Below are 21026 nucleotides of genomic sequence, written 5' to 3'. Positions count from 1 at the left end.
TCCTTGGTGGAAACACGGTGGAGTTGAACGTGGGTAGGAATGACCTGCCTTGAAAGAATTCTTCAGCTGTGGGAAGGAAGCCTTTCGCTCTGTCTCCCAGTTGACACATTGACCTGAGGTTTATCCTCACTCTATCGGGTCGGTCAACCAGATGTTAGGAATGTGGGAAATGAAACAGATCTGTAGAAACAATATATCTCTGCAGCTTTATGCCAGGTAATATCCAGACAGAATCACACAATGTTCATGGTTGGAAGGGACCTTTGAGATGATTGAGTCCAACCACCAAAAATAAGAAAAAAAAAGGAAAAAAAAGAACCCAACAAAACACACCTCACACCCACCCACAGACAGACAAAACCCCACAACCTCAGGCACTAGAGCATGCCCTGAAGTGCCACGTCTACACGTTTCTTAAATCCCTCCAGGGATGGTGACTCCACCACCTCCCTGAGCAGGCCCTTCCAGTGCCTGACCACCCTCTCAGTTAAATAAATCTTCCTAAGATCTAATCTAAACCTCCCCTGCCAGACGATCAGAGGAGGGCTGCTTTGTAGTCAGGTTACAACAGAACGCCAAAGTCAGTTCTTTTTTTTGCAAAATATTTGACTGGTGGAAGTCAACGTATGCAACAAATCCAAATGGAAAACTGCGGCGCACTTTCAGCGCTCCAGATAGTTGTTGGGTTTTGTTTTTTTAATTAGGTGGGGAATGCAAATTTGGAAGTTGCGTATGCCCAGTTTCCTGCAACACTCCCGAGAGGGGAGGGTAACTATTTGCTCCTTCTGCCTCCCACTTTTCATCTCAAGCCATGTTTGCTTGACCCATGTGGGTCTTCACACTCCATGTGGACCTCGGGGCTCACGAAGAGGGGAAAAAAGTCTACTCTGTCCCTTCTTAATGAACCACAATGCCTTGCTGGTGTGAGTATTAATAAAAGCAGTAGAAGATTGTGGCTGGTCGCTAGGGATGCCAGTTGGTGATGCTTTCTAGCAGTGCTGGGAAGTGACATTTTTATTTGGTGCCCTTCATTAGGCTGGTCCCAGCCCGGCGTGACCACGTGCCCGCCGGTGGCACCACGAACGGTGGGGCTGGATATCTTTCACGTGGGGCTCATCCTTTCATCCCTTGCCAAGGGGAAAGTGGCACCGCCGAACGTTTTGGCGGTGGGGTTTTTTTTGTGTTTGGTCCCAAGGCGTGTGTCACAACGTGTCGGCGTTGCAAAAGGCAAGTGGGTTGAAGGGCAGGGTGATTTTTTGGAGATCCTCTGGGAACTGGAAGGCAGGTAGGCAGCGCCGCGGTGATTGCTATCGCCAGCAGTCATTCCCAGTGGAGTCAGGGCAAGTAATGCTTCCAGAATCTGGCACAGGAGCAGCTGGTGCTTCTGCTGGAGTAATACTTCTTGTCACTCCTACCCCTCTGGCTTTATTACTTAACCATGCAAAATTACTGGGTGTTTGACCCTTGGAGTGCCAAACTATGAGTCTTCAAGTAGAGACTGGAGCCCCGTGCTTTCAGCTGTGATTAACGATCCGGAGGAAGCAGGGGAGTATCTCTGTTGGTTCCTTAGTGTAAAATGGGCTTGAGGAGGAGAAATAAGCCCCTTTTAAGCTGTTGTGTGTTCAGCCTCCCCCCACCATCCCAAATGCACTTCCTGACGTCATTAGGTTCTTGAGAAAACACTAGTGTCTTTGTAACAGAGAAGGTAACGGCGGCTGCAGCTCCAGGGGCGGTGGGGTTGAGTCACCACCCCAGCCGTTTCATTTCTTATGCAGAAGGGGTAGACTTGACCTAGAAGCTAGTCCTGAAGGGTTTCGGAGACCTCACGGTTGGGTTTGGCTTCAGGTGGGGACATCGGGCAGTGTGCCCAGGTGGCTAAGAAAGCCAAGAGCATCCTGGCTTGTGTTAGAAATAGCGTGACCAGCAGAAGTAGGGAGGTGATTGTCCCCCTGTACTCAGCACCTGGAGTATTGTGTCCAGTTTTGGGCACCTCAACACAAAAGAGATCTTGAGGTGCTGGAGCGGGTGCAGAGGAGGGCAACGAAGCTGGTGAAGGGCCTGGAGAATAAATCTTATGAAGAGCGGTTGAAGGAGCTGGGACTGTTTAGATTGAGGAAGAGGAGGCTGAGGGGAGACCTCATCTATCTCTACAACGACTTGAAAGGACACTGTAGAGAGGTTGGTGCTGGTCTCTTCTCACAGGTAATTAATGACAGAATGAGAGGGAATGGCTTCAAGCTCCTACAGGGTAGGTTTAGACTGACCATTAGGCAGGAATTTTTCACAGAAAGAGTGGTTGGGCATTGGAACAGGCTGCCCAGGGAGGTGGGTGGGGCACCGTCCCTGGATGTGTTTAAGGGACGTTCAGATGTCGTGTTGAGGGATATGCTGTAGGGGAGGACTTTGTAGAGTAGGGTTGATGGCTGGACTCGATGATCCCAAGGGTCTCTTCCAACCTGAATGATTCTATGATTCTATGATCAAGGGAGGCAAAAACCCCAATGTCCTGGAGGAGAGAGAAGGAGCAGCCACGTTAAGTGGGCTCTCGTTGAGCCCCTGCAAAATCCTGCCTGTAAAAGTGTCTTGAAAGCTATACTTTGAGAAGCTCTTTTAATTGGAGCCTGTGTGTAGGATTTTGTGGAGTTTGTTCCTGCAGGCAGAGGTCTGGGAGTGCTGATGGGCGATGCTGCGTGGCTAAGGCCAAATCTGGAGTGACTGTTGAGCCAGTGAAAGAGAGAAAGAGTCGTGTCCCAGTTAGAGTTACAGCACCCCATCCCCAGTGTTGAAAGAGAGAGAATTGCGAAAACCCATTTGCGTCGCCCCTTAAAGCTTATCAGATTTAAACAAGCTTTTAACTTGACGTTTCCAGGAGACATTTCAAAGCAAATTAGAAAGGAAAGCTTCCAGCCTAGTTTTAAAAGCTGGTTTCCCTGAATGTTTTTTAACTTCAGGAAATGTTACCGATGTTCCTTCTAGTAATATTTGTTTGAATGCAGCTCGTGAGTTCTCAGCAGGCTTTGCTCAGATAGGATGATATTTGCCAGCAGACTCTCGTGCCGGTGCAGTGATCCATCACACGACGCAGGTATCCAGAGTTGTGCGCTCTCTTCACAAAATACTTAAAAGATTTGAGCAAAGTTTAAAGTAGAAAAAAAAAAAATATTGGTTCAAGAGTCTAGTTCATCAAATCACTCAACGTGTGGGGAACATCTGAGCGTTGTCCTGGCTCCCGTGAGCTTCGGGCGGTGCGTCTCTGTGCAATAATGGTGGGATTTGGCTCCCCTGGTTGGAGACATCGGCACTTTGGCCACGTCCCTGGAAGCTTTGGCTGCAGCGGGGTCTGGCTCGGCCCCAGAGACCCTCCCTGAGGACATCTCAGGGCAAGCAGGGGGAAACTTCTGCTTGCCATGACCACCTGCGCTGGACGCTAAAGTAAGCCCATGTAGAACCTCTTGTCCGGTTTTATCTTAAAATAAACGAAAGAAAATACATTTCAAACGCTGGGCTCTACTCTGCTGCATTTAATCTATAAAACTGGGAAGGGATTCTTGCTTGAGTTGTTCCTATTTGTGTTTTTTAGAATTTCTGCCTTGGATGATTTTCCCTTGTCAGTGAAACCGTAGACCTTGGGTATTATTTTATTACGACTTCCCCTGAGACATAGTTCTGACCAGGATGTGGCCTCACAGACAGATCCCACACACTGACCAGGGTGTGAGCTTGGTGTGCATCACCCGCTGCCCAGCAACTGCCCTTTCTCCTGGGATGGGTACCCAGGAGTGTATTCCCTCCCATTAATGGATAAGGATGTTGTATTCACTCTGGGGTGGGAGCAGACACGTACACTAGAGCTGCCATCCTGCAGACACACGTCCTCATTTATCCAGCAGGACTTTGCCCATCTGCCCATCTCCCGAGACACAGCTGAACTGTTGTTTCCTGATGTTCAGATGAGGCTTGACCAGTTTAAACAGAAACAGAACCTCTTTTTTTAAGATTTAGCTAAGACTATTAGTGCAACCCTAATGATTTGGTTGGTTTTTTTTTTACTGTTAGTCACGAGAGTTTTGGTTAATTTGGTTAATTAATTCTTTTTGGTAGTGTAAAGACTGACCGTTAAGCATAATGATAGCTTCTTGTGGTCTCATTTGACCTTCCCCTCATCCCATCTGAGCACAGTGTCTGATTTACACTTTTTTCTCAAACTTCTCTTTGACTCCAGTTTTTGACTTGAAGCAGCGGTAGCTGTATTCTGAATCTGAAGTTAAATAAAAGAGCTTATGAGATGCTTAAGAGATAGATGTGTACTCTATCTGTAACTTACTTCTTTAATGCTGCTTTGGACCAGGTTGCTGAAGGAATAAGAAACTGCAAACCTCACTTGGAATTTTTTTAATGTAATTTTCTGAATAATCACCACAGGGAAAGCCATGCTCACAAGCACTGGGTGCAGTTGTGTGTCTACCAGTTAAAACCTCCAGTGTTGTCTGGCAAAGTTTTATTTTGTTTCATCCAGCTGAGCTCACCCTCAATCTCAGATGGATGATTTATCTCCACAGAGTCCACGTTGGGCCTAAGAAAGATTTTGATTATTTTTTTCTGTTACTCCAGCGAAACCCATTTGGTTTCTACTTTCTGACCATCAAGAAATGACCCATGACTTCAGCAACAGACCCTTATAAATAGTATAGAGGACAATACGCTGACATAGTCTTTGCAGTTCAAATGTGAAGAACCAAGAGAAGAGCAGTAGAAATGTGAGGTTCTTCCTAAAACGAAACCTTTCTGGTCTATGGGAGGTCTCAATCGTTCTGAGAAGGACTAAAGGTCTCCCTGGAGATGCAACCCCCTGCCCTGGGCAGGGACACCTCCCACCAGCCCAGGTTGCTCCAAGCCTCCTCCAACCTGCCCTTGAACCCCTCCAGGGATGGGACAGCCACAGCTTCTCGGGCCAACCTGGGCCAGGCTCTCACCACCCTCACACCAAACAAGTTCTTCCCCACATCTCAGCTCCATCTCCCCTCTTTCAGGGTCAAACCCTTCCCCTTCTCCTTCTCCTATGGCTCCCCTCCCAGATAAAGAGTCTTTGACTTTGAGTCCAAGCTTTCCTGGAGCCCCTTGAGGGCCTGGAAGGGGCTCCAAGGTCTCCCCGGAGCCTTCTCTTCTCCAGGCTGAACCCCCAACTCTCTCAGTCCCCCCTCCCAGCAGAGGGGCTCCAGCCCTCCCAGCGTCTCCATGGCCCTTTGCTGACCCATGGACAGGTCCATGTCCACTTATATTTTGTGGCAGTCCACCAGGATTAGCAATGTTTGTGTGTCACCTCTCCAAGGCCAGGTGATGTCAGCGCTATTTCTTTCTCTGTCCTTTCCCTTTTTCAGTCGTGTGACCAGCGATTTTGTCTTCCCAAACATATTTCTTTTCTTTGAATGACACACTTGGTACTCCATCTTTTCCTTCTTGGGAGCCTTCCCACCAAATAACTTCCAGTTTTTCTTTTGAAGCCAAAAAAGTGTGCTTTATTCAACTTAGTTAGCATCTGAGAAATAAACACTTTCCGTCGAGAATAACGTGGGAGTGGTTATTGAAAATGGGGTTTTAATAGCACGGTGGTGAAGTTCTGAGGTTTTGAAGGCAGATCAAAGGTGGTGTTGAGCGGAGCTTCTGATGGTGTTCGATGGAGAGTCAGATTGAAGTTGCTGAGGGTCTTTGTAAGAGCCCTTTGTGTTGCCCAACACCCAACCGCCCCTCGCTTTTGTGTAAGGTCCTTTCCCTGGTGTCTGTCCCTCTCTAAAGAACTTCCTGCAGCTTCAGGGTGCTAATAACTTTTCCTTGTGCGGCCCAAATAATAGATGAGTAATTTGATTATCTGTCTCTCCGGGGTTAATTTAAATTCTTATTTTATTTTATTTTTTTTTTTACTGTGTATTGTTACCAGGAGCAGTTAGTGGTGAAAATACGTGTGTTTTGAAATGCAATTACTGATCATACCTAATAACTGATTCTTAGTTCGGTCATTTTAAGACATGAAAAGGGCACCTACTTGCTATCACCATTTTTAATATCCAGTTAAAGTAATTTTATTATAAAATGCAGGGTATCTTTTTGCTTTATTAAAAACTCCAATAAATAATTATGAACATTTTGTTAGGATACAAATTGTCTGACAGCTTGGGAATATGTTTTAAATATACCATTTATATGACAAATAAGGAAACTAATAACTAATTAGGTGGAGAGAGCTTTAGTAAGTGAGAAAATGAAACCTATTCAATATAGCGTAGATGAAATGACCTTTTGAAAGACCTATTTTTGAACAAACAAGGTTGACACTGTAAATAAATAAAGTGTGGCAATTTATCTCTGTATTGAGAGGCAGGAAGGAGGCCTTTTCATAAACCTTCAAAATGGAAAGACCTGATCGAATGTTTTAAAATTTTGTTTTTTCTCTGTTAAATCTGTTTAATGATAATTTTTTGTTGTTGTTCTTGGTAGAACCGGACACTGGAATGGCTTCGTCTTCAAAGCCAGAAGGAAGTTTCCACACGGACAGTTACAATCCCTTCAAGGATGATGAGCCCCCGGAGTACTTGAACCCCTTCGAGGAGCCGGACGCTGAGCCCGAACCCTTCGTGACCGTGCGAGATTCTCCTCCCCAACCTGCAAAAAGGAAGAACCTCAGACCGGTGGATATGAGCAAATACCTCTACGCGGATACCTCCAAACCCGAAGAGGAAGAGCTAGATGAGTGAGTATGATTCCTCACCTTCCAGCAGCTTTGGGAGCATTAGTGGGAGCCCTGGCTTAACCTTGCGGTGTCTTGGGTTCAGCCGTGGGGATCCTTAATCACCTCCTTAGCTGAGCGGCAGCAGACGCCGTCCCCCCGAGCCATGCCACTCAGCCCTTAGGAAACCCAAATCTTGGCCTCACCGATCACTAATTCCTCGATAGGGAACGAGGCTGGGGATCCCTTTTTGGCATTTTGTGCCCTTTATTACGGGCGTCGTATTACAATTACCAACGAGCCAAAACTTAAGGAGCATCAGAGCCAGGTCCTTCCCGTCCTTTTTTTCCGTTAGTTTACTACATGAAATAATAATTTTTGTTAACGATGATGGAGAGCTTGTTTTCTATCAGTGTTTTCTATCAGTACATAAGAAGGAAGAGAGTTTCACAGCCCACGTAGCGTGTTTTTGAGACTCTCATGGAACTGAATCTCTATAGGGGAAAGCTCACACCCTATGGGCTTTCTGGGGTTGTTTCTTTTGTCGTCACCATGTGTAGAAGGTGGATAAACTCATGCCGACTGCTCTGCCTTCTCCCACAGGGACCTAACGAGGAGCCAGAGCTTTTGGCAGTAGCTGTGCCGCTTGGGAGGCTCGGAGGGATGTCCTTACTCCTTGTTTGTGGTCGTTAGTCACCAACCACACCACTCACGAGGCGGTTTGTGGTGATGACATGCGAGCAATTTTGCAGACAACAGCTGTAATTAACGTTTAGCTTGACATTATTTAATGAGATTTATCATGGCATGACATTTGCATTGCTTTCATATTTAGTACTAATGCAGGCGTCGTATCATCATCTTTGTGTTTCTCTGTTCCTAGCTGTGTTCTAGGAAATTCAGGGATTCCCATGGACTCTAATAGAAATGTATAGAGAACCCTGCAGGGTTTTTTCCCTTTTAAAGCTCTGTGGCCATGGATTTGTTGTTGTTGTTTGTTCGGGGGCAGGGAGGGGAGGGGAAGAGAAAGAAAAAGGGGCGTTGGGGGAATGATGTCTCTGCCAGCTCCGTTCATCAGGGCACTGCCTCTGTGTTAGGAGCACAGTGTGGTGATCTGATCTGTGTTTTCATTAAAAAAGTGTCATCCCACGGAAAGGTGGAAGGATGAGGACTCAGAAAACACTGTAAAATAGATTTTTACTTCTTCTACGTACGTTTTTTATGTCCTGATCCCACAAGGAGCTTCCTCTTCACGTTCTCCTCCTGGGTCACGGGAGCACCATGTCATTGGAAAGGACGCGGAGACCTTGGGTAGTGTGTTAGGTAGAAGTGTGACTAGGAGAACCTTAGAATCTTGATACTGAAATGCTCTGGAGGAATAGGAATAGTCCTAAGAACACAGGACTTGTGATACTCGTGCCCATGGGCACCAATACACCTTACCTCGTATAGTTAATTTTCAAATTTTTCGGTAGAACGTTTCTGCTGAGGTATGATATGGTGAGCACCAGAGGAAAGACAGTGCCAGTTGATAGTTTTTGTGTGCCCTAAATCAAGAGGATTTATGTGCAGATGTGCATTTTTTCTTATCTAATGTGAATATTGATGCTTTTATTATGCACGTAGGTGGCTAATCTTCTTCCAAATCCTATTAAAGTCTAGGCTTCAGTGTCAATTTCTGGCAGAGAGTTCCACAAAAAACAAGATCTCATGAGAAATGTGTTTGCTTTTACTGATTGTAAATAAGTTACCTTTCCAGTCCCATACGTGGTCTCTTCTGCTGGCTTATCAAAACAGCAATTAGCAGTGTTGGATTTATCTGCCACCAGCAGTTGCTGTTGTTGGGTATCTCCCTCACGTGTTCGCTGTTACGTGTCGCTTGCCTGAGTCAAACGGTGCTAACTTTATCCATCTCTCTTCATACAGAAGTCTCTTCATCTCTCTAATCATTTTCACCGCACGTCTCTGGACCCTGTTGGTTCTTCTGCTGTGTGTCTATTTTAAGATGTGTTGAGTTGGCCTGAGACGAGGCCGAACGACCGAGTCCTATCACGGCGTTAGAAAACTTTGCGCATTACTTTCAACCTCTCTTCTAACACCTCGGGGTTTAGTTTGGTTTGGTTTGGGTAGTTTTTGATAATTTTGGGCTGCCGCCGCTGGTCCGGTGCTTTCCCCAGGAGTGCCTTTGAGCCTGATGGAAGGCGTGAGAAACAGGAAGGCTCCTGAAAGACATTTGCTGTCTTGGTGGTGGGAGCATGGAGACCTGGGTTGGCACCAGGAGCCTTGTCCCACTCGGCTCTGGCAGAGCCCAGATTCTCATTCAGGACTCGGGAGCTTGCCCAAAGTGCCCCGAGAGCTGAACTCTGACTCTGGTGTAATCTTGGAAAAGGTCCTTACCCTCATTTCACCTCCCTGAAGGACTCACCTTGATTGATCGCCTTCATTGAGACACATTTCGCTAATGCTTGTGAAGATGAGATTTCACAACACACCTGAGCAAAGCCTGGTCGTGAGCAGCACGAGGAGGTGCTGAGTGGTGCAGAGGGATTTAGATGACCCAACGCTCATATTCTGCTCTAAAACTGCATCCTCAGAGTCCTCTGGTCCATTTCTCAGCCCCAGCCAGAGATGAGGAACACGTTTTCTTTGGGTTAGTCTGGGGCATTTGAATGTTTAGTGTAAAATTCTGCTTTTGCCTTTTGGAATTTGATACATTAACATCAGAATGGGAGGTGGCTAGTTATTAATAAAAGACAGCCTGCCTTGCTAAGCTTTAATTATTTGAAAATAGCTTAGCTCACAGCTACTTAAAGTATAATGCTTTCAGCCCTAGTGCTTCTGGTTGGGAATATTGCCTGATCCTTTAACCCTACCACACTGACACCTTTGGGTTTCCTCCTCAATAAAATGTTGATTTTTTTTTTCCCAGTTAACCAGTAACACCGATCCAAGTAATTTGTCAACCGGTCAGAATAAAACTTGCTTTGGGTATTATTTGGCTCTGTGGCCTCTTATCTCGTTAATCGTTGCATGGCTGAGAATAATGCTGGCTAATTGGAAAGAGGATGGAGTTGCCATCTCTCGAAGCTGCCTCTTGCACAGGAAGCCACAAGCCACCACGCTGCCAGTGGCACCTCAATGCCAGGTGGTTTGTCAGGTGTGGGGTTTTCTTTAATTTTATGGTGGACAGTCCAAAGTCTCTTTAAGCAAACGGGATTGTGTGGTCAATTAAATAACTTCACCGAAGCAAAAAGTGTGGGAGCCAACCTCAGGGAAAAGTGGTTTAATATTTTTCAGCTGAGGGTTTTTTGGGCCAGACTTTTCCCAGTAGGGCCAGGGAGGAGATGTTGGCCCACACTCTGCTTCCAGACTCTTCCAAATTTGTAGCCTCTCTGGACAAGAACCAGGGTTGTTGTTATTTCTGCATTAAGATTAATTTTTCAAAAATCTTTCTGAACGTTTCTAAGACTAATTAAAAGCAGTGGAGAGGGGAAGGTGGGAAATAGTGTGTGTGTTCTCTGTGCTATGACCCAAGTTGAGGGTTGAGCCCAGCTTTCAGGCAAGTTCTTCTCTAGGGTTCTTCTCTTTTCAGGCAAGTTCTTCAGTGGCTTTAAGCTGGAGGGGAGCAGATTTAGACTGGAGATTAGGAGAGGGTTCTTCACTGTGAGGGTGGTGGAGCACTGAAACAGGTTGCCCAGGGAGGTGGTTGAGGCCCCATACCTGGAGATATTCAAGGAGAGGCTCGACGAGGCCCTGGGCAACCTGGTCTAGTTGGGGGTGTCCCTGCTGACTGCGGGGAGGTCGGACTAGATGACCTTTGGAGGTCCCTCCTGGCCTGGACAACTCTATGACTCTATGACTCTAGGGAGAAAAGGCAGTCGCTTGGCTCCTTTAGCCCTTCTCCTGGTGCCTGCAGCAGGGGACAGTTCTTCAAGAGTATGCACAGAAAGTCCTGCAGCATAAAAATTCAAAAGATTGTTCTTCCAAACTTTTTTACTCTCATTGATGTATCTTTTTTTTTTTCTCACACCGAATTCCTTTCCACACCTTAGGGGCCGACTTTTCTGATTCCAGGTGCAGGGTAGTAAATGGCTTCTCTGCTAACCGTGCCATGCCTGTTGGCTGTCCAGCCCACCTACTCATTCAACTGAAGAAAACCTTGTGCTCTCCCGTAGAACTCGTTGTTCTTCAGCCTTTATCTTCATTTTCACCTCCCTTTGAACTTCCCGGTGTCTGAAGACAGAGGAGCTGAGCTGGGGGCTAAACCAGAGCTCCTGACAGCTCGATGCCTTCTCCACTCCAGCCTGTCCCTCCTTCTTTCTCCACTGCCTCCTGTGGAAAACACCCATCCCTCTCCATTTAACTGGGTGTTTTGGTGTTGCCTTCAGCCTGGTGGCTTCACTGGTGGCTTCATCTTGATGGGCAGCAAAGCGGGAACACCCGAAAGTTGCCTTCAGCCAACAGATGAGTTATTTTATTGTTAGTCTTCCCTTTCCCTTTGGTATCTGGATTTAGATCTCTTCCTCTGTAACGAGCAGTGGAGGGTTTTCAGCATGATCTGGAGTTTTTAAGCTCGGGCTTCTCTTATGTGCCTTTTAGAAGTAGACTTCTGTTCTGCAGCGGGACTGTTGATTGCTTGCTTTTTCTCAGTGAAAAGCAGATGGCCGTAAAGACATTAAAATATATCCTAAAATCAGTCCCCAAGACTGAAAGACATATTTTCCTAATAAAAGGACACAAAACTGAGAGGAATTGGGTGTGGGGTGAAAAGAAACTTGGATGAATAGTTGGGTTTCCACTTGTGCCCAAAGTTGGCTGTTGTAGTTCTTTGAAAAGGGTGTCCACTAGCTCCTGACTCTTCTCCAGAGGGGCAGTTTGGGAATGGATCTAGCAAGGTGGGCTCTCGTCGGAGGTTATTTGTCATGGACTGAGGTTATTTGTCATGGTTAGTTGGATGCAGAGGGAGCTTTGGGAGTTGCAGTGACTTCCTTCCGTAAACGTAGTTTGAGATACGTGATAACTCTATCTTGCCAAGGAAGTATGGACTCGAAAGGAACTAATTAACGTATCAGTTCTGTAATTAAGCATCCAGTTTTGGACAGCAAACTGTGAAAAAGCAAAGATTATGAATAAAATAATTCAGTGGAAAGAAGATTCCGGTAAGTATCCTCAGCAGGGTACAAATGGCTGGGGTCACTCTTGGGTATACAGCTGAGGATAACTGAAGAGTTAGCTTTATGCAATTGATAACATTTCTGTTATTTACAGGACTTCATAAAATTTCTAGAAATGCTGTTTTAACTGTTCACTCTTTCAATGGTACAAAAAAGTATTATCTAAAAGGCAAATATATTCTTATGTGGGGTAATAAAAGCATTTCAGTCATTGACTTCTCAGAACAGGTCTTGTTTTCCGTTTGAATTCCACGGCGATAGCAAAGAAATATGTTTCCCTTCTTTTAATTAGATCAAATCCATTTTATGAACCAAAATCCAGCCCTGCTTTAATTAAAGTTGCTCCGCTGCAAGAACCAGAAAAGAAGATGAAAAGGAAGGCTCCCGAACCACCAAACCTCTTGCCGAAGCCGGAGACGGGCGTGAGCGAGAACACGGTGGCCCTTCCCGCGTCGAGGGAGCTTTCTTCTTCTCCTAAGGTAGGTTTTCCACACCCAAATTTTGGCTTTGTTATTGGCAGTACCTTTATGTGTCTGGGAGACATCCTGTTTATTTCTGCGGGCCATCTTGAAAGCTTTGCTTGTACTTAATAAGTGTCGGCTCGTCTCTGTTGAGTCCCTGCTTCACAGGGAGAGAGCGGCAGTGGGAGCTGGTGTTTTTTCTTGGAGGATTTAATGACAATGGTACCAGCGACTGCTGTTTCAAAGAAAAGAGCCGTCGAGTAACAAATGTTACAGGACAGCTGGAGGTGCCGTGGAGAAGGAAGAAAATCACGTTGAACAATGCTCTGTCTTGATCTATTGTGGTGCCGCTAAGCCTTGCCCCTGTTGAAGAGTCTGTCTCCTCATTTCTGTCATAAAGCTGGGTTTTAAGAGCTTAGTACTGGGGACTGTTTATTTTTATTGGGAATTATAGATGTCCAATTCCTTAGGTATGTCGAAGTAATTTAAAAAAAAAAAAGACAGTCTACTTTAAATCAGATTAACTGTGTGTTAGGAACATCCAGACTGAGCTTATGTATGCACTTACATCTGTGTTTGGTGAGGGAAAATAGGCGTTAATTTCTGTGGAAGAGGGTGATGGGTGCCATAGGATGTCACAGCTCCAGCAGCTCATTTCTCTGTGTGTGAATTTCAGCTCCGGTGGTTCCGCCGTGGGCACCGCTCGTGCTTTTTTTGAACAAAACCAGCATTTACTGGTGTGTGTTAATGGGCTCCTCTTAAAAATGGATGTGGTACTGGCTGACTGCTTGTTGTAAAGGGCAGGGAGAGGAGGACAGAAGGCACTTCCAGCACACCTCTCCCAGCTTGTTATTGTCTGGTTTGCCTTGTATTGGAGCTGCTGTACTTTGATTTAAGAATTGGATGAAACTACTTGTCATATCTATCATTTGGTTGCTTAATTACTCAGCCAGATTGCTGGCCTGTCCTTGTCCCCCCCGGGCTCTGATCTTGCTGTCATTTTACCGCTCAGGGTAAAGAGTATGAGACCCGAAATCTAACCCGTGTCTGCACCGTGGAGAAACAAAACAACATGGTAAGGCCACGAGCACAATTCGCAGGTTACTCTTTCTATGCAAAACCCCAACCAGGGAAATATTAAATCAGAGCGTCACACTTTGATGCTGCACTGAGCTGGGGTTTGATCCTGAAGTTTCCGTCTGAAAAACTCACAGAATCATAGAATCATGAGTTTCCATCTGAAAAAAATATTGCACGTTATTTGATTTCTGGTGGGGTCTGGCCCTTGTGTCAAAGCCAAGGGGCCAAAGTAAAGCATTCTGGCGATGAGGCGATGTCCGCGGAGGAGATTTTATCAGCTCCCTTGATGGAGGTTGTGCCCCCGTTGCTCATTGTTGGAGAGGGTTTTTTACAGGTCTGCATCCAAGGAAATACATCTCTCTGCTTTATCGGTGTGCTCAAGTGATGTGTTACTGCTGAGTTTGGCTGCCCTTGGTTCTGTCTGCCCCAGACCAAGGTTTAGACTGTCTGAAAGCTGGGATTGATTAAGAAAAGGTGCAGGATGTGAAATGGCTGTGAGGAGACCGTGCTGGTACGGAGACAGTGGGGTGGACCCTGGTCTTACGCAGAGTGTTAGCTCCCAAATATTGTGGTCCTGCCCCCCCACCTCTCTGCCCCCGCTGCTGAGCCACAGCCCAGAGCAGCAACGGTCCCTGTGCTGGAACTTGGATGTTCATTCACCCTCATGAATATCGAAGGAAGGAAAATGGAGCTCTGTGCTGACCTTCTGTGGTCCAGAAAGCTTTAATTAGTTGGCTTGTTGGGGTTTTTTTACAAGATTCTGGAGGACACAAGACCATTAGGGAAGGCTCCACAGCAGACGTGGTGTCTTGGTTTATCATATAGAATCATAAAATGGTTTGGGTTGGAAGGGAACTTAAAGACCATCCAGTTCCAACCCCCTGCCCTGGGCAGGGACACCTCCCACCAGACCAGGTTGCTCCAAGCCCCATCCAACCTGGCCTTGAACCCCTCCAGGGATGGGGCAGCCACAGCTTCTCAGGGCAACCTGGGCCAGGCTCTCACCACCCTCACAGCACACAAGTTCTTCCCCACATCTCAGCTCCATCTTTCAATTTAAAACCATTATCCCCTGTCCCGTGGCTCCCCTCCCTGATCCAGAGTCCCTCCCCATCTCTCCTGGAGCCCCTTGAGGGACTGGAAGGGGCTCCAAGATCTCCCCGGAGCCTTCTCTTCTCCAGGCTGAACCCCCCCAACTCTCTCAGCCCCCTCTTCCAGCCGAGGGGATCCAGCCCACCCAGAATCTTCTGGACCTTGTTCCAACAGCTCCATGTCCTTCCTGTGCTGAGGATGAGAAAGCAAAGCCCTGTTTACAGCTGGAGTGGAAAGTTTCCCTGGCTGGGTGTGTTAAAATATGGTAGGGTCACTTGCAATGCAGAAAGCTTTCCGTGAGCATGGATTTATTTTTTTTTTTCTGTGCTTGAATTGTTTTCCTCCGAGGTGATCTAATAACGTGAGATCAAAAGCATTTTACTTGGAAGGCTTTTTGAAATTCGGAAAAGTACTGGCATTTAAAAGAAAAGAAAAGAAAATCAAACAATTTCCTCACGCCGTAGCACAAAATAGTGCCCAGGTAGGACTTGGGCTGTTGGCACAAATAAGTTGTTTGTTTATTACTCAATAATAAGTGACAATGTTTAGCAACTCTGAAAAAAAACCCTCCATCAAATGGTATAGGCACTAAACAAACATGAACTCAGCACACGCCCTCGTGCAGGGGGAGTAGTCCCGTGGGGGTAAACTTAGGTAAAGGGAGGTTAAATAACGTATCTTATTCCATGTTTTGTCCAGGTTTGCTGTGCAGGGAAAGCCTCTGCTACAGCTCTGACCAGAACTGAAGTGTCCCAACATGTTCAGTTCCCTCCCTGGGTTGTCTTCATGAGAAGCGGTTGCAGAGCAGAAATGCTCATCCTTAGAATACACAAAGGCAGCATTAATATTAGAACCTTAAAGTTTAAGGAAAAAGACTCACAATGTCATCTACCTTGACTTCAGCAAGGCTTTTGACACTGTCTCCCATAACATCCTCATTGGGAAACTGAGGCAGTATGGGCTGCATGAGGGGACAGTGAGGTGGATTGAGAACTGGCTGCGCGACAGGACCCAAAGGGTAATTATTAATGGAGCAGGTTCAAGTTGGAAGCCTGTAACCAGTGGAGTCCCCCAGGGGTCAATACTTGGACCCGTGCTGTTTAATATATTCATCAGTGACCTGGACGAGGGGACAGAGTGTATCCTCAGCAAGTTTGCTGATGATACCAAACTGGGAGGAGTGGCTGACACCCCGGAGGGCTGTGCTGCCATCCAGCGAGACTTGGACAGGCTGGAGGGCTGGGCAAAGAAGAACCTCATGAGGTTCAACAGGGAAAAGTGTAGGGTCCTGCACCTGGGGAAGAAGAATGTCAGGCACCAATACAGGTTAGGGGTGGACCCGCTAGAGGCAACTACTGAAGAGAAAGATCTAGGGGTCCTGGTGGACAGTAAAATGACAATGAGTAAACAGTGTGCTCTTGCGGCCAGGAAGGCCAATGGTATCTTGGGTTGTATAGGGAAGAGTGTAACCAGCAGGTCAAGGGAAGTCATTCTCCCCCTCTACTCTGCACTGGTGAGGCCACAACTGGAGTACTGTGTCCAGTTCTGGGCTCCCCAGTTCAAGAGGGACAGGGAACTACTGGAAAGAGTCCAGCGTAGGGCTACAAAGATGATTCAAGGATTGGAGCATCTCCCTTATGAGGAGAGACTGAGAGAGCTGGGACTCTTTAGTCTGGAGAAGAGAAGGCTGAGGGGAGACCTTATCAACGCCTACAAGTATCTCAAGGGAGGGTTGAAGGAGGAGGGAGCCAGACTCTTTTCAGTGGTTCCCAGTGAGAGGACGAGGGGCAACGGGCACAAGTTGGAACATAAGAGGTTCCACTCAAATATGAGGAGAAACTTCTTCACGGTGAGGGTGACAGAGCCCTGGAACAGGCTGCCCAGGGAGGTTGTGGAGTCCCCTTCCTTGGAGATTTTCAAAACCCGCCTGGATGCAGTCCTGAGTAACATGCTCTAGCTCTGGGCAATCCTGCTTCAGCAGGGGAGTTGGACTAGATGATCTCTATGGTCCCTTCCAACTCTAGAAATTCAGTGAAATTCAGTGAAATTCAGTGAAATGCTTCTGCAAATCTTTGACAGACTCTTTGGGGGTCATTTTTCCTTCACGTGCTAATGTTGCTGAACGCGAAAAATACAAATGCTGTTATTAACATCTATGTGCTGGCGAGGCTATGAGGTGGAAATTGCTCCTGAAAGATTATTTAACACAGGACAGATTCCTACTCGAGATACAGTTTCCAAACACTTGAAATGATGTTACCCTGTTAAAAAAAAAAAAAACAAAAAAAACCTCAAACATTTAGATGCTGAAAACAGTAGCCAGGTTCCTAAGTGTTTAAATGCCAATTTAAAAGTAGGGCGAGAAAGGTTGATATTTTCCTAAGTACACACCCAAAGATCAAATCCCTAGGGTATGGCTGGACACCAAAATTGCTTGGTTTGGTGTTGAGCTGCAAAGAGCCTTCCAGCGTTGGCATCCAGGGCAGAGAAACACTTCCACAGAAGAGCAATTGCTGTTGAAACACCACAGCCTGAATCCAGCCCTTCACCATTACTCAAGCAGTGGTGGAAGCTGTTTCTTGCCTGAGGGACACCTGACTGCCCACACATGAGTTTTTGTGTGTGTGTGGGTATGTTTTTTTAATTTATAACAGCAGTGGCTGCTGTAATGAAAGTGAAGAATAAAATAATCGTGCCATTTGAGAGTAGATTTAATCTAATGCATCTAAGTGAATTGCAAAAGGCCTTCTTTTAAGGGACTTGTATGGTCTTCTAACAGCTGAATGCTATTTCTAGATTTTCCTGGAATCATATCCACAATTAATTACCCCTATTACTCCTGACACCACAAAAATCAAACCCCTCCTAGTTCCTTTGTTCAGAGATTTATGTTGTACAAGATAATTCTGTGTTTTAGTTTCATGTAAAACTAGGCAGGAAATTCCAGGAAGCATCTTCTGCTCTGGTGGTGTCGAGCATCGTGCCTGGTGTCCCCAGGATAGAGAGGGTGCTCCAGGGTAGAGTCAGGAGTTGGTCTTAACTTTGAGGAACTCAATGATCAGTGAAGATAGCATATGAGACTATTAAAGAGGCATTAACTTTAACAGCCGTGAAAATGGTAGATCTAGAGTTTGAAGCAAATAAATCTCACTGGAAGACCGACAGAAAAGCTACTGCCCAGAAAATTATATATTATTATTTTTGGTCAGAGAGGTGATGATACTAAATACAGACAGTATTTAACTTTTATATTTGCCTTGGAACAGTTGTTCTCAACTACATGTTCCTGAAGCAGTTATAGCCATAACAGTGTCTCCCACTGCTGCAGAGCTTGCCTTTCTCCTCTTTCTTCTCCAAAGATGTTGCCTCACTCGATGTCCCCTTCCCTTTCCTTTACCAATTTTCAGATGTGAGAAAAGAGTGCAAGTGAAGCTGTTCCTGCCTGCCCCAAACCTGAGGGGTTTAGTCTACGTGAAGTTGGCTGAGCTCATGAGCACTGGTGGTTGAGTCTTGCCCCTTTGGTAATAGTTCTGCCCAGGGGACACATCTGCTTCTTTAACCCCTGGAAGATCATCCCACCTGCCATCGTCTGACCATTTCCAACACACCTCTCTCTGCACGTTATTCACGTTGTTCGTAGAGGGGTTGAGGTGGGAAGGGACCTCTGGAAGTCATCTGGTCCATTCCCCCTACTCAGGCAGGACCTCTTGGAGCCTGTTGCCCAGGTCTGTGTCCAGACAGCTTCTGAATATCCCCAATATTCATCTGATCTTCTTCAGATGTTAGCCTTGCACTGCTTCCCTGAGCAGTCAGTTAACTGTAGTAGCAAACCCTTTCCAAGCCTCTTTAATGTCCTCCCTGTTGATCACTCAGAGATCCCCGTGTCAGCCTGTATTGGTGAGGAAGGGACAGTTATCTGTCAGAGATAAGGCAGGGTCTGGCTCTCCATAAAGGTCCACCCAGCTCTTGGCCCCATAGTATTAGCTCAGTATTTTCCTTATCTGGGTTTGGAGGAAGTTTTCTTTCCAAATATTCTTACCTGCTTGCACTTCCTAAAGGAGCATCTTAATTCTCTCCTGCCTTCCTTCCATGTCTCCTCTAAACTCATCTGAGTCATCAGAGAGAGCTTAAAAGTGCAAAGTCTGAAAGCCCCACAGTAAATCATCTCCAATGGCTTGAAGACCATGGTGTGCTGGCTGTGTTTAGGTGAGTGTGACACACAAAGTGCAAAGCTGTCATGAAGCTCTTCAGTTGTCAACCCAGTACGGTGCTGTCGAGCCCAACTGAAGCCTTGTTGCGCTTGTGACCTTCACACATGTTCTCGACGTGGTTTGGATAGCCACGTTCTGCCTGTCATGGAGGAGATGGAGACTTTACATTTTTTCCACCTGTTGTTGATTTTGTGGGGGGAAAAAAATGGAACAAAGAAGTTGAGGATCTAAAAGTGGTGTCAGAACAGTGGACAGCACATACGTCAGTGCCCGTTGTTGCTTGAGCTGATTAAAATAAATGTAGGTAGCAACTTCAATGGGCTGAAATCTCAGCCCCTCTCAGTATCTCTTCCCTGCGTGATGTTTGGTGACTCCAGCTTGGTTTCACATCCTTTCTCTGGTCTTCAGGGTCTAAAAACCTGTGTTCATGAGACACATGCTTTACAAACTGGCTGTTTGCAGTGTGCTGGACTCATCAGCCTGGGCTTTGGTAGCTCACAGGGATCTCCATCTCACAGCTTCCTCCTGGGCTACCCACGATATCTCAGTAAATGAAACTCCAGTCTTGGAAATAGGTGTGTCATGGTTCGCTCCCACCCCCCAGCTGGGACTGGGGAGAGGATCGGAAAAGTGAGGAAGAAACTTGTGGGTTGAGACAAAGAGGGTTTAACAGATAGAGCAAGAGCCATGCGTGCAAGCAAAGCAAACCAAGGAATTCCTTCACTGCCTCCCATCCCCAGGAGAGCAGGGCTCCATCACATGGAACGGTGAAATGAAACTCCAGTCTTGGAAATAGGTGTGTCATGGTTCGCTCCCACCCCCCAGCTGGGACTGGGGAGAGGATCGGAAAAGTGAGGAAGAAACTTGTGGGTTGAGACAAAGAGGGTTTAACAGATAGAGCAAGAGCCATGCGTGCAAGCAAAGCAAACCAAGGAATTCCTTCACTGCCTCCCATCCCCAGGAGAGCAGGGCTCCATCACATGGAACGGTGACTTGGGAAGACAAATGCCATCGCTCCAAACGTCCCTCCTTCCTCCTCCTTCTCCCCGCTTTACGTGCTGAGCGTGGCACCAGATGCCATGGAATAGCTCTTTGGCCAGTTGGGGTCAACTGTCCCAGCTGTGTCCCCTCCCAGCCCCTTGTGTCCCCCAAGCCCATCTCTGGTGGGGCTGTGTGAGGAGCAGAAAAGGCCCTGAGAGCTCAGCACCAACCAAACCCACCAGTGCCCCATCAAACCTATTTCCCATCCCAAAGCCAAACCCAGCTGCTGGAAAGAAAGTCAACTCCATCCCAGCCGAAACCACGACATGATGGGTCTCTGACAATATGTGGTGGTGAGAACAGACGGGGGATTGATACCAGACCACAGGAGGCTTTCTGGACCCCTCCTTGGTTTTTGAGTTAGGCCTGGTGACTGGTGGAAGTGCGTCGCACCAGGACAGGATAATAAGTAAGCTTCAGTCTGTCGTGTCAATGTATACACCATTCTCACCTTTGTGAAAGTCACGGTGTTGCTGATAGTCATGAGAACCCAAGTATTAATTTTATTCCTTGTGGGTAAGAGCTTGTGATGGCCTTTTGACGCTGGTGGAAAAGGAGAATGCACATTCACGTAATAGTTCCAAACCAGTAACAACATCTCTGGTTGTCACCATCGTTGTTTCATGTCGGCTTTCTCTCTTTCTTTTTTAAAGCAAAATGAGTTGTTTTGCATGCCCAGCGATAATCTGCTCTCTCATGGCGGGCAAGCTCGCTGGTTTAAGCTCTAAGGAAGCATATTTATGGAAAACATGCGATAAGAAGTACAGAATCCTTTTTTTCTGCGTGGCGTGTAATAACCCATCTCCACCCAGTAGCCCTTGTAATCTGTTCTGTGTCTGCAGTGCTCCTGATCACTGGAAGGAGAGGAAAGTAGCGTTCAGTGTAGTATTAGGCACAGCTCTCCAAGGTCTCAGAGATGCCATAGGTTCTGATTGCTCACTTTTTCCACTTCTCTTTACCCCAACGTTATCAACCTGGTGTGACTCAACAATAGGAAGAGCTCATCTTAAAACACAGATGCGGTGACGCGGCCAAGGGGAGAAATTATGTTGAACTTCACATCATAGATGGAGATCACTCAGTGTCTCTTGGTATCAAGAGATTGTCCATCCAGGTAAAGGCTTCCTGGCTCTCTGGAACATCTTCCTTAAGGGTTTTGCTCCTTTCCAGCTTCACATTAGCTGCAGAGGAGTTGTGAGTGAGCAGCTCATTGGCATGAGATCCTTGTCACTTCCAGATAGTTCAC

General features: G+C 46.5%; 1 protein-coding gene across 1 annotated transcript in view; it reads left to right on the top strand.

The window, feature by feature from the left end:
* The window catches only part of EHBP1 (EH domain binding protein 1), a 237690-nt gene that overhangs the window by 107216 nt on the left and 109448 nt on the right, over positions 1–21026 (top strand). Inside the window, exons 10-11 of the mRNA XM_014964420.1 lie at positions 6493–6745; positions 12188–12374. Of these exons, the coding sequence (XP_014819906.1) occupies positions 6493–6745; positions 12188–12374 (440 nt within the window). The remainder of the gene's footprint in view (positions 1–6492; positions 6746–12187; positions 12375–21026) is intronic.

The sequence above is a fragment of the Calidris pugnax genome, unplaced genomic scaffold, assembly GCF_001431845.1.
Source record: "Calidris pugnax isolate Ruff unplaced genomic scaffold, ASM143184v1 scaffold219, whole genome shotgun sequence".
Lineage (NCBI taxonomy): Eukaryota > Metazoa > Chordata > Aves > Charadriiformes > Scolopacidae > Calidris > Calidris pugnax.
The sequence above is the reverse complement of the archived record's forward strand: the minus strand, read 5'-3'. Positions and strand labels throughout refer to the sequence as shown.